Genomic DNA, 10885 nt, shown 5'->3' with positions numbered 1-10885 from the left:
CCTAATTCATTATTACTGAGTTACTAATCACCTTAGTTAAAATTAACTCATACTAGTGGTTTACACTAAGCTGTATGGACTATTAAAGCTCTACCTAAAGCTTTAATTGGTGCATTCCTTTACACATGGATAATTTTTTTCCTTCAGGAAAACCTAAAAAAAATAAAACCTATAAAAACTGTGTTAGTCTGCCGGGGAACTCCAACAGCTGCCTTCTTTTATAGGCAAATATGTGCTTCTATTTTAAATTTAAATAGAACCCAAAATTGATTTAAATCTAAAATAACAGAAAACACTAATTTTGTGAATTGTTTTAGAAACACAAAGCTTTGTCATTTGCCAGCTGTATTACTGGAGTAAACAGGTGTTGCTTGTTTCAGAAATCACAGTTTGCTTACTAATACTGCTGCACAAAAACTGACAAGGCAGAGTGAATTTCAGTGACTATATTAATTTACACTGAATTCCAAATATTATTTTTAAATCAGTGTAATTGCTTATACAGAGAGTTACCAGTGATCTTTCAGTAATTGTCAAGCTCAGATTCATTGACCATTTGTACTGATTGCTGATACTGACCACTAGCTCAAAGCAAGCACAAAAGATGTTCTGAAGTTCATGATGGGAGGTGAGGTATCCTTGCATGTGCTAACACATTCATCTCACCCTGAGAATACTTTTACAGTCTAGGTTCTGCAAGCCTTGAGTATGGGAAGTTCTGCATCAGCCCCAGAGGTCACTGCTTGTCTGACAGCTCCCATCATATCATTGCTGCTGAAGATTTGAAGGTGAGAAAGGTCTAATTTGTACCTGGGCTTTAGTCATGGATTATGTAGCAGGGTATGAATTGTTTCGGTACATGACTCAAGGTTAAGGCTGAAATGTGGATCACTCATGAGGCTCTTGGGCCAAGTGAGGAAAGCAGCACAGATTATCAGCTTTGCTGTCTTGTGTGGTATCCCCTAAGTAGTTCTGGAGCTAGATTATAACATGGAGCAAGTTCCCTTGAGACTTAAGTAGATGTGTTTGGAAGTGTTTGTGTAGGAGACTTTACCTGCTGACTCTGTTAACTTGAAGAAAGTGTCTTGAGGAGGTTACAACGGAAACGTTGCTCCTGCTAATGAAAATCCTGTTAGAAACTTCATTGTTTAATGTAGTGTTGTCATGGTAACTGTGATTGTGAGTGCATTTCTTTCATAAAAATTAACACAGCATTTGTGGTAATGTGACTGCCTGGGAATAATGGTGACCTGTAATGAGCAGTTAGTGGCACTAAGTCAGGAAGGTGCTGCTAAAAAAAGAGAAGCTAATGCATGGATTGCTTCTGGTACTATGGTGTAGGGATGCACTGCAACAGCAAGAACTCAACACTGGAAAGCAAAGCAATATCTAGAATTATCTACCAGAAGGCAGGCAGGAAGGTCATACTCAAATTGTCTATTGCTTTATAAAACAGCAGTTTGTAAAGCTGTGTTAATGAAAACTGTAAAAAACCTCAAAATCTGCACATCAGCTGTTTGTATTGTGTATCACACAAAAATCAACAAAGATTTTTAAAACTACATGAACAAGTTTACTAGCAGAACACTGGTTTTGCCTTCTAATAGAACGTGATCTGCCACACTCATTTGAAACTGGACAATTAGTAAAGAATTAGTAGTTGGAGTATTCTAGATTGACAGTTGTAATTTCATGATGACATGAAGATTTTTGTATTTGTAAACTGAAGTTTCTAATCTTATATGAGAAGCTTTAGACGACAACCTCAGTATAACTGACGTAGTAGTGTGTTTCAATTTGCGAAGACCTTGCCTCCCCTGAATCTCTGAAAGTCAACTGTTCTGCTGATTGCAAAGGGATGTTAATCCCTGACTCAATTTTACCGTGTATCTGCATCACTTCACATAGGATGCTGCACAGAAGGATGCTGCAGTCAGTGGCAGGGTCTCTTGTAGCTTCCAATATGCTTTTCTTAATGGTGGCAGGGGATTGGCCACCCACTGAGAGGTAAACCTCCTCCTGCTTTCCAAGGAGGCCCTGCCTCCTTGAAAGATAAGGATCTGGTGCCACAATCCCACACCAAACATGAAAGCTACAAGGAAGCTCTTTCTACATTGCAAATGCGAAAGCATCTGTATACAGTATGTTTGTTATTTGCTTGTCATTTTCAAGGCAAAGCATAGGCCCATAACCATTCATAAACTGGTGCTAGGATCCCACAGACTTAAGAAGTTGTGCCAGGACTCTGAGAGCTTTTAGAAGAGATGTATTTATCAGATCAGCTTGCTAGTTTGTCCTTCCACTTTTGAAGAGCATATTCTCTTCACAACTTGTGTATTACTCCAATCTATTTCAATTCTTCAGGAGGATACTCCCTACCTTTCACATAGGGCAAACACCTGAAAATCCCTTTTATTTCAGTATGAGTATGTATATATCTGAAATGCTTAAATGTCATAAAGGAGATTTGCAATCTTCAAATATTAAAACTCATAACTGTGAAACTACTACAGTTTAAAGTAATCAATTAAAAAGAAAAATTAACAAAAAATCCTCCCCAAACCCAACAACAAAAAAAAAACCAAAGTGCTTAGGGCAGCAGCAAGGGGTTAATGATCCATGATCACTACCATGAGCAGAAGTGGAAGTTGTGAAATGTATGTAAATTGGTGATGTGTATTTGACTATCTTCTGTATGGTTGGACCTAAATCATCTATCAGATTATGCTGCTGATCCATTTCAGAGCCTGCATAAGGGGTTTATTTGCATGGAAATGAAAATAAGATGATTGGAAGAAAAAACAGGGGTAATTTCTATATATTTGGCCCTACATAGCATTGAGGCTTGCAGCTGTAAAAAGCAACTGAAGGTTTTCCGAGGTCCGGTAGTGCAGATGCAGCATTATGTTTTCAGTGTGAAAGAACATTATATTAATATTATAATATAAAATTTATAGATACAAATGAAAAAGAGGAAGTACAACTTTTACAAAATATTATTCTGAACCAAAGTATATACATTATACACATTATACATGGATTTTATATGTTGCATATGTCTCCAAGTTTACTCACAACAGTTCAAGCAATAACTTTCTATGTCATTCTTGGTTTTGAATTGTGAATCATTCTTGCATCTGTATTATTATTATGGATTAAAGAATAAATTAGGTACAGGATTGTGTTTAGCAGAACTATACTAAGTACACTGCTTGTTCAATTTAGATTTTTCCAAAAGGCTGGGGCAGAGATAAATTATTTAGAAATTTACCAGACCAAGGCTAAAGATTTGCCCAAGTAAAATAGCTGTATAACAAAGGCTAGAGTGCATCACAAGAATACTCTTTAAATTTATAATAGTTGCATGATTTGCCTTTTTTTTATAAAGGAGAAACATCTATAAAAATCAAACAATTTGTTCTTTTTAGTCCCATGGTGCTTGTACTGCAGATAAGGATGGTGCTAGAAATGGAAAATATTTTGCATTTGACTGGGGTTTTTTTTCTGAACAAAACTTCCTTTGCAAAATGAATGTTACACAACTTGTGCAATTTAGGAAAAATAGAGATGAAGAGTTGAAGACAGTTTGGTCCCTGAGTAAATATCTAGAAAACTACTAAAATCTATACAATTGCTCCCAAGGTCACCTTTCCCCATCACGATCAACAGACACATTTATTTCTGGTCTGTAGACACAAGCCACCACAAGTAAAGCTTAATCTTTAAGATGGTTCATCATCATTCCAGTTCAGGCCAGGCCTTTAATTAAAGGGCTCCTCCTGTTACATACTACTGAAATGATTACAAACCTGTCCACTTTGATTTTCTTTATGGACCTTCTTATGCTCTGTCTTGTACATCAAGAAGTTCTCAATCGGTGTCGAAACCCCATAACAAAGATACATTATCATGATACATAATCTGGTCATAACAAAGTGGGACATTTTGTTGGCCTGCTGTTTGCAACAAGTGGCTGACTCCCCATTTCCTTGAGTTTCTGTCCACTTTGAGGTGTCAGTAATGCTGGGGCAGAGAGGTGATGAGCAGCTCCTTTCAGCTGGTGAAAGTTGTTAATGTAGCTGGCAATCAATAGAGTGATCTCAAGAATCTGTAACAGGAACATGCAAAACTCTTTGAAAAATACAGTGATGTGTTTTGACTGCTGAAAAAACAGCTAACTTTTTAGCAAGTGACAATCACCATCAACTGGAAAAGTACTTTATCAAACAAATTAATGATGGGGAGAGAGGAGATGCCTAATAGAGCTTTCTTCTATTGCTTGCAGCAAATAATGTAATGTTATTCCCATCAATATGCTAAAACTTTGCCTTCTTTCTTGGCTTCTTTCACTTTGAGAGAGACTTTGAGGTCTGAAGGATGACCCTCCTAGAGAAAGCTTTCATGATGTTTTCCCTCAGTTTTGCTAGAAAATACCCAGTGATCGGAGAACTAAAGACACAGGGCAAATAAAAGGAATAAAGACTTCTGGGAGATTCTTACGGTGTTTTTACTTTGCAGCCCACACAGCCTTGCCTATAAGAGCACAGTCTGAGGGAAACTTGAACAGATGCATTCTACTATGCTTATTTGTATGAAGAGTTGTGTTTTGACTCAAATTTATGTGTGGAATTTTCTATTCTGTTTCATTAATTGTTCTAACAGCAAAAGGCTGTGGAATCTTGATTTTTTTAAAAATATAGTCAGACTTACCAGTGGAGGAGAGAATCTAAATTTAAAAAGCATGAACAGTTACTTTACCAAAGGTAAAAATATCCTAGGATTTTTAAGAAGTGACTGATCTTTCAAATCTTGTATTCTATAATTCCACTGTAGAACACGAATGTACCTTATTAAAAGCTGCCACTGGTGCTGGTCAAGCAGACAGACTAGTTTTTAAGTACTACATGTAATTCCTGTCCTAAGTAGCCTTGTTTGTCCTTCTGTGAAAAATCTGGAATGTAATAGACAGGAATATCAAAAGCAAAGGAACACATCAGTATTGCCACTGTTAGCTCTTACATTACTAATTATTTCACATCTGGCAAAATTCAATAATCTGGGAATGCAAGGAATAAAGAAGGTGTTTCATCTTTCACATCTGTTAAGGATTACCCATTAGAAAAAGTAGAAAAGTAGCAGATGGTGGAAAATTGTTTCAGGTAATATACTGACCTTTGGCTTTGTCATGGCAAAAAGGTGTTTTTCAGTTGATTTGTCCTTTGCCTGAGCATTGTTAACAACCAACATAAAATCATCTTGATACCCTCCAAAAGTCATCAGACTCTTATATGTATATGTAACTGTTAAACGCTTAAAAAAGAAAAAAACAGAAAACAAGATGCAAAGCTGTAAGCGGGACAACGCAGGACAACCAGGGTATGCCAAACCCTTTTAAAAATACAATTACACATGTATTTTTCAATATTTGTATTTTCAATGCAATTTTTTGTTGCTAGCCTCTTGCGGGTTTTGGAATCGCTTCATTCAGACCTTCACTATGAGGAATTTCCATTGCAGATGAGAGTGCTTGTGTTTGACCTCTGTTTCTATTGCAAATTAATTAGATCAAAGATACTATAAGCAGGTTTCAACTCAAGTGTGTAATTCAATTTACACAAGTCTTGACTGACTGAGAGAAGTTAATCTTAGGAATTCCATTTGAAATCGAAGCAGTGTCTAAATAAATTAAATGACAGAGTATGAGACATCTAACGGAATTTAACTCTTTATGTGCAGTGATATAGTTTGCATACACACAAATGAAATTAAATCCTGTTCTCTTTTTTTTTCCATATATCTGGTGGAACATAATTGCTCTTTAATGCTCCTCTGCTTTCCATGCCTCAGCTCCTACTGTTTAATGTTCAACATTACACTAGTGGCCTCTAAGTTTATGATTAGCATTTAATTTATCATTATGACTCATATTAATTTGCTGCAGATGTTCACATTTAAATGCATTGTAAGGCAATATTTGTACAATAACTGACTTCATGTCGTTCAGTTACTAAACCTCTTTTTGCCCTGAGTTTGAAATAGTGCTTATTCTGCCCCTTGCAATATCGTTTCTCATATCCCCGATTCTTCTTACATAAAATCAGAGTACTTCCTGGAAACAGCACTTCTTGAATGGCAAGTAAGGCCTGCTGGTACTGTGCTCTGTCTGGCAAGTGCTCTGCAGAAATGCCATAGTAGATCATGTTTATAGAGCTTTCTGCAGTCTGATGCAAGCTCATTTTGCTTGTTCTCTAAACAGAGCTGCTGTTTGCTCTCCTAATGTTTTGTTTTATTATTTCTTTAACTGCAAAGACATAATGAAAAGACTGTATCAGTACAATTATAAAGTTGAGATTTTAATTTTCTGATATTCAGTATTAGCACTTGCTAATAGCACCCCGCCATTCTGTTTTTCTGCAAGATACAATTTAAAGCAGGGATCTTCTCAGGCACTGCTTTTTCACACTGATTACCATGAGTTGTTTTCTGTGAAAACTTTTATTGCAAATCAAAGAAAAATCAGAGCCTAAAATGACATAATTAAATAACACTGGGTTATATTACCTACTATTAAACAAAAATAATACAATGAAAATAACAATCTTTTAAAGTAACTGCTCTTTGCAGAGTGTATGTATTATGAATAATAATGGAAAATGAAGTCTTCAGGAAAAGAAAATTAATGTTGTTATAAGAACTGTAACTACTGATCTCCTGACATCTGAATGATTAAAACATTAATATTTCATTAAAAGATATAAAAACTGCATCTGATAAACAAAAATAAATTCTGTGCAAAGAATTCATCACTTATTTCTATTATTAGTGCTACTGTAATGACGATAACATTAAAGCACTTTGAAAGGACTGAATTTTTGCTTTAAAAGAAAGATTAGATAACTTTGTGTGGAAGACTAATGCCATCTTTTATGTAGGATGGTGGTGAATCTCTCCATATACTTACTCAGTATTAAAATCTACTTTGACCCAAATTAGAAAAGAAATTTCACTTACCATTGAGCTGTAATCTAGGATGCTTATGCCATCTTCATGTACAGCAAACCATATGAAGGACTTGTCAACTGAGGATGTTGCTAGAGGCTACAGAGAAATGTTCTTTAATTACTACTTCAAAATAAGGCAATATGTAAGTAATTATTAACTCTCTGCTATTACACAGCTCTCTCCATCCACAGATCTTACTGAGTTTTACACTTGGAGGGAACTGATGCAAAGGAATTGAAGTAGCTGCCCAAAGCCATGTAGGCAGCTAGTGGCAGGACTATGAACTCAACCTAATACCCTTGAAGCCTACCCTGGTGCTTAGTCCAATAAAGTGTATAGTCTCATTTATAAAATAAGATTAAAAAAAAAAAGTTAGGTGTTTAAAAGTTTGTTTACTAGCACATATGTCTACATATGCAAAGAACAGAGTGCTGATATATCTATTATATAGATACATGGGGATCTCCTAATTAAATATAAGGAGTCACGTGACAGTTCTGTTTAACACAGCTGTTATGTGAACTGAGAATTAAGAGACTTAAGAGCAACTCTCAGTTGCACAGTTCTGAGGCCAGCACAGACAGGAGTGCTCTAAATACCCTTAACAACATGTAGTGATTCTACAAGGTGCAGCTTCCATAGCCAGTTAATGATGCCTTTTCAATATTCTACTAGTTATCAGGTAAAAAAAAAGTCTGGAATAAAAAGCCTATCACTAACTAAGATACAAGCAAATGAAAAGATACCACCTAGATTAATAATGTAAAACAAGCAATAAATGTATTGGAAAATTACTGTTATGGTATGTGTGGTACTATGGCAATTACATTTCATAGAATCATAGAATCGTTAGGGTCGGAAAGGACCTTAAGATCATCTAGTTCCAACCCCCCTGCCATGGGCAGGGACACCTCACACTAAACCATCTCACCCAAGGCTTCATCCAACCTGGCCTTGAACACTGCCAGGGATGGAGCATTCACAACCTCCCTGGGCAACCCATTCCAGTGCCTCACCAGCCTAACAGGAAAGAATTTCTTCCTTATATCCAGTCTAAACTTCCCCTGTTTAAGTTTTAACCCTTATCCTGTCACTACAGTCCCTAATGAAGAGTTCCCTCCCCAGCATCCCTATAGGCACCCTTCAGATACTGGAAGGCTGCTATGAGGTCTCCACGCAGCCTTCTCTTCTCCAGGCCGAACAGCCCCAACTTTCTCAGCTTAGTATATGGCTTAAACAAGTTAGTCATTGACAAGATATTCAATCAGCACATGCACAACACACTCATTTATAATAAAAAAGATATTACTATTTGCAGATTATATGTATATTAAAAAACCTCACAGCCACTCAAACTCAGTAAAGTTTCTTACCTTTGCTGCAAACAATTTAGCACCAAAGAAGGACCATTTTCTGGCTACAGTGAGATAAATGCGTATGCAGTCTGCAGCACTGTGCCCCCGGAGAGCCATCCATCTTGTAGACAATCGCTGACAAAGCTGTCTGTTGAAATGAAATATGTAATTTAGTTATTGAAAGGAATTTAAATGCTTATCCATAGTGAGCTTAATGAGCAAAAAAAATCCATTTGTTAAAATGATAATTTAAGTTAATACAACAACTATCACTTACACAGTATTAAATAAATCCAAAACATCATTTAATATTTTTATGCACATGAAAATTACTAAGTATCTTCTAATTTCTGCAACATTATGGTTAAATATTGATGTAGCAGTTGCAGCAAAAAGGGAAAAAAATCTAGGACAGCTTTTAATATGTCTGTACAGATAATCAATCTACCTTTATCAGTACTCAACAGTTATGCCAGTTGTCATTCCAAAAATCCATCCAGTTTAGCGCATATCTTTACCTGTGGCTAGCAGCAGATGTGGCAGACATGGCTTAAGACTACCCTTTTTCAGTGTGTCTTGGCACTGCTACAAAAAAGGATGCTTGTGATGCATGATGCATCTGCATTGGCTACTTTCTTTCATGGCCCCATGGTGAATTGGTTCAATGAATGACCCCTTGGAAATCTAATCCTCAAAAAAACTTCACCCCAGAATACCTTTTAAGCCCACTGACCTGCAGGAATGACTCACCCAGCAGCCACCAGACTATTAGATGCAGCCCAATAAAAGGAAGGGGGAATGTGTAGTAAAAGGGGTATCTGTCACTTGCAGCTTACTCTTACTAGAAGTTTATGAAGTTAAAGTGCACCCTTAGCAAAAGAATACAAGCAACAGGGGAGGTACAGAATGATTCTTTTCCTGCCACAGACTTCCAGCTCTGGGAGTTGGTAAGTTTAGGGACTACCTGAACAGTTCAACAGATATTTGAACTGTTAGTTAAATATCCTCCATGTGTTATTCTAATCTAGCATCTCTTACCCTTTGTTCTTTGAAATCAATTGAACCTCTTGTGCATATACTTTTGAATAGCCCTATTAACATCTGAGTATGTAATAACGTTTTACTTTGTGCATACAATAATAGCTTTAAACTTTCTTAGCTCTGTAGCGAGGAAAACATTTCTGTGATGTTTACTGGACTTCAAAGTTGTTGTATCATTGACTTCAGACAATTATTGCACTGTTCTGCTCTTCTTCATGTTAGTAGGTGTTGACTGAAATGAGCTGCAGGTTATTAATTTTAAATTAAGGGACACCTTCCTAGCAAATCCACTGAGTTAACATATTGCCAATTTGACTGGCTGCCAGAGATTGAACATTAGAATAGCAAACATTCAGATGAGATCCTCATGTCCCGTACTTTCAGTAGTTCTTTAGTCTGTGCACAGACTTAATTTAGATTTGCTGAGTAAGAAAAATATGAATTTCAAAATCGCTGGGTTTTGTAACACTGTGTAGTAGCTTGTACAGCTTTTGATGGAATGCGTGCGTGTGCTCAATGATGGTCTTCTGTTTAGATTAGAAATATTCAGAGGAAATGGCTTCCTCAATTAAGTAAGAAAATTAGTTTCAAGCACGAGGTTAGGCAAATATCGCATAACAGTAATTTGTAGCTAATGAAAATTTAGAACTTCTTCATTTCACTCCTAGATCTTGGGAGAATATGAATTGCAAAATACATCTCACCTTAACTGTTCCTCTGAACAACCATGCCTGTATCTCTTAGGGTAGAATCTCTCCAAAACCTGTTTTAATGTTTGATTGGACTTGGACTGGGAAGTGACTTGCCCTGCTGGAGTTGAGAAAGGCCGTTCAAAGTCTCCAATCTCTACCTAAGGGGGGGACCATGAAGAAGAAAATTTTTTGTTACTTCAGAGTAATTCTCTAGCTGGGCATTATAAGCTATTTTTTCCTCTGTCTTACCAAATATAAAATGAAAAACAGCTTCTCCACTATTTTCACTGATGTAAAAGTCATGCACATAATTTTATTTTTCTTATTTTACATTTACCATGGAAGAAAGATTAATATCAAATATAAACTGGTCAAATACAACACTAGCTCTGTTCTGAGGTTGCCAGATCTCCGGCTGACACAAACCAGTTTAGATTTATCAAGTAACACCATCAAATAACTTTCTCAATAACCTTCCCTTGAGCCATTCATTTTTTAAAAATAAAACAGATCTTATCAAGACCATGGCTAGTAAAGGAGTCCTAGGCTTTCATTAAACAGCTGTTACTCTGGTGTATTAGCTTGCAGGAATCATGTAAGGAATAGTGAATGAAGAAGTGGAACGTGATTACATGATGTTTGATCAAAGGGGGCATGACTGTGTAGGAGGTAAAGCGCGTTTTATCCATACTGGTGCCAACAGCGGCACGCTCTGTAACGCATTCCCACTGAAGTACAGTTAGAGCAAATATGCCAGCCCAGGCTATTTCCTGTACTATCATGTGTAAAAGGTGG

At 36.6% G+C, this 10885-nt stretch overlaps 1 protein-coding gene across 6 annotated transcripts in view; it reads right to left on the bottom strand.

Annotated features, from left to right (window-relative positions):
• Nucleotides 1-2902: 2902 nt before the first annotated feature.
• The window catches only part of PLEKHH2 (pleckstrin homology, MyTH4 and FERM domain containing H2), a 57431-nt gene continuing 49448 nt past the window's right edge, over nt 2903-10885 (bottom strand). For all 6 annotated transcript variants that reach the window (XM_057407487.1, XM_057407490.1, XM_057407488.1 and 3 more), the window contains 5 exons: nt 10103-10248; nt 8376-8505; nt 7012-7098; nt 5173-5310; nt 2903-4108 (listed from right to left, as the gene is read on the bottom strand). In XM_057407487.1, coding sequence (XP_057263470.1) covers nt 3926-4108; nt 5173-5310; nt 7012-7098; nt 8376-8505; nt 10103-10248 — 684 coding nt within the window. In that variant the 3' untranslated portion in view covers nt 2903-3925. The remainder of the gene's footprint in view (nt 4109-5172; nt 5311-7011; nt 7099-8375; nt 8506-10102; nt 10249-10885) is intronic.

Source organism: Pezoporus wallicus, unplaced genomic scaffold (genome assembly GCF_028554395.1).
Source record: "Pezoporus wallicus isolate ANWC-B61680 ecotype Strahan unplaced genomic scaffold, APGP_CSIRO_Pwel_v1 contig_8811, whole genome shotgun sequence".
Taxonomy (NCBI): Eukaryota; Metazoa; Chordata; class Aves; order Psittaciformes; family Psittacidae; genus Pezoporus; species Pezoporus wallicus.
The sequence above is the reverse complement of the archived record's forward strand: the minus strand, read 5'-3'. Positions and strand labels throughout refer to the sequence as shown.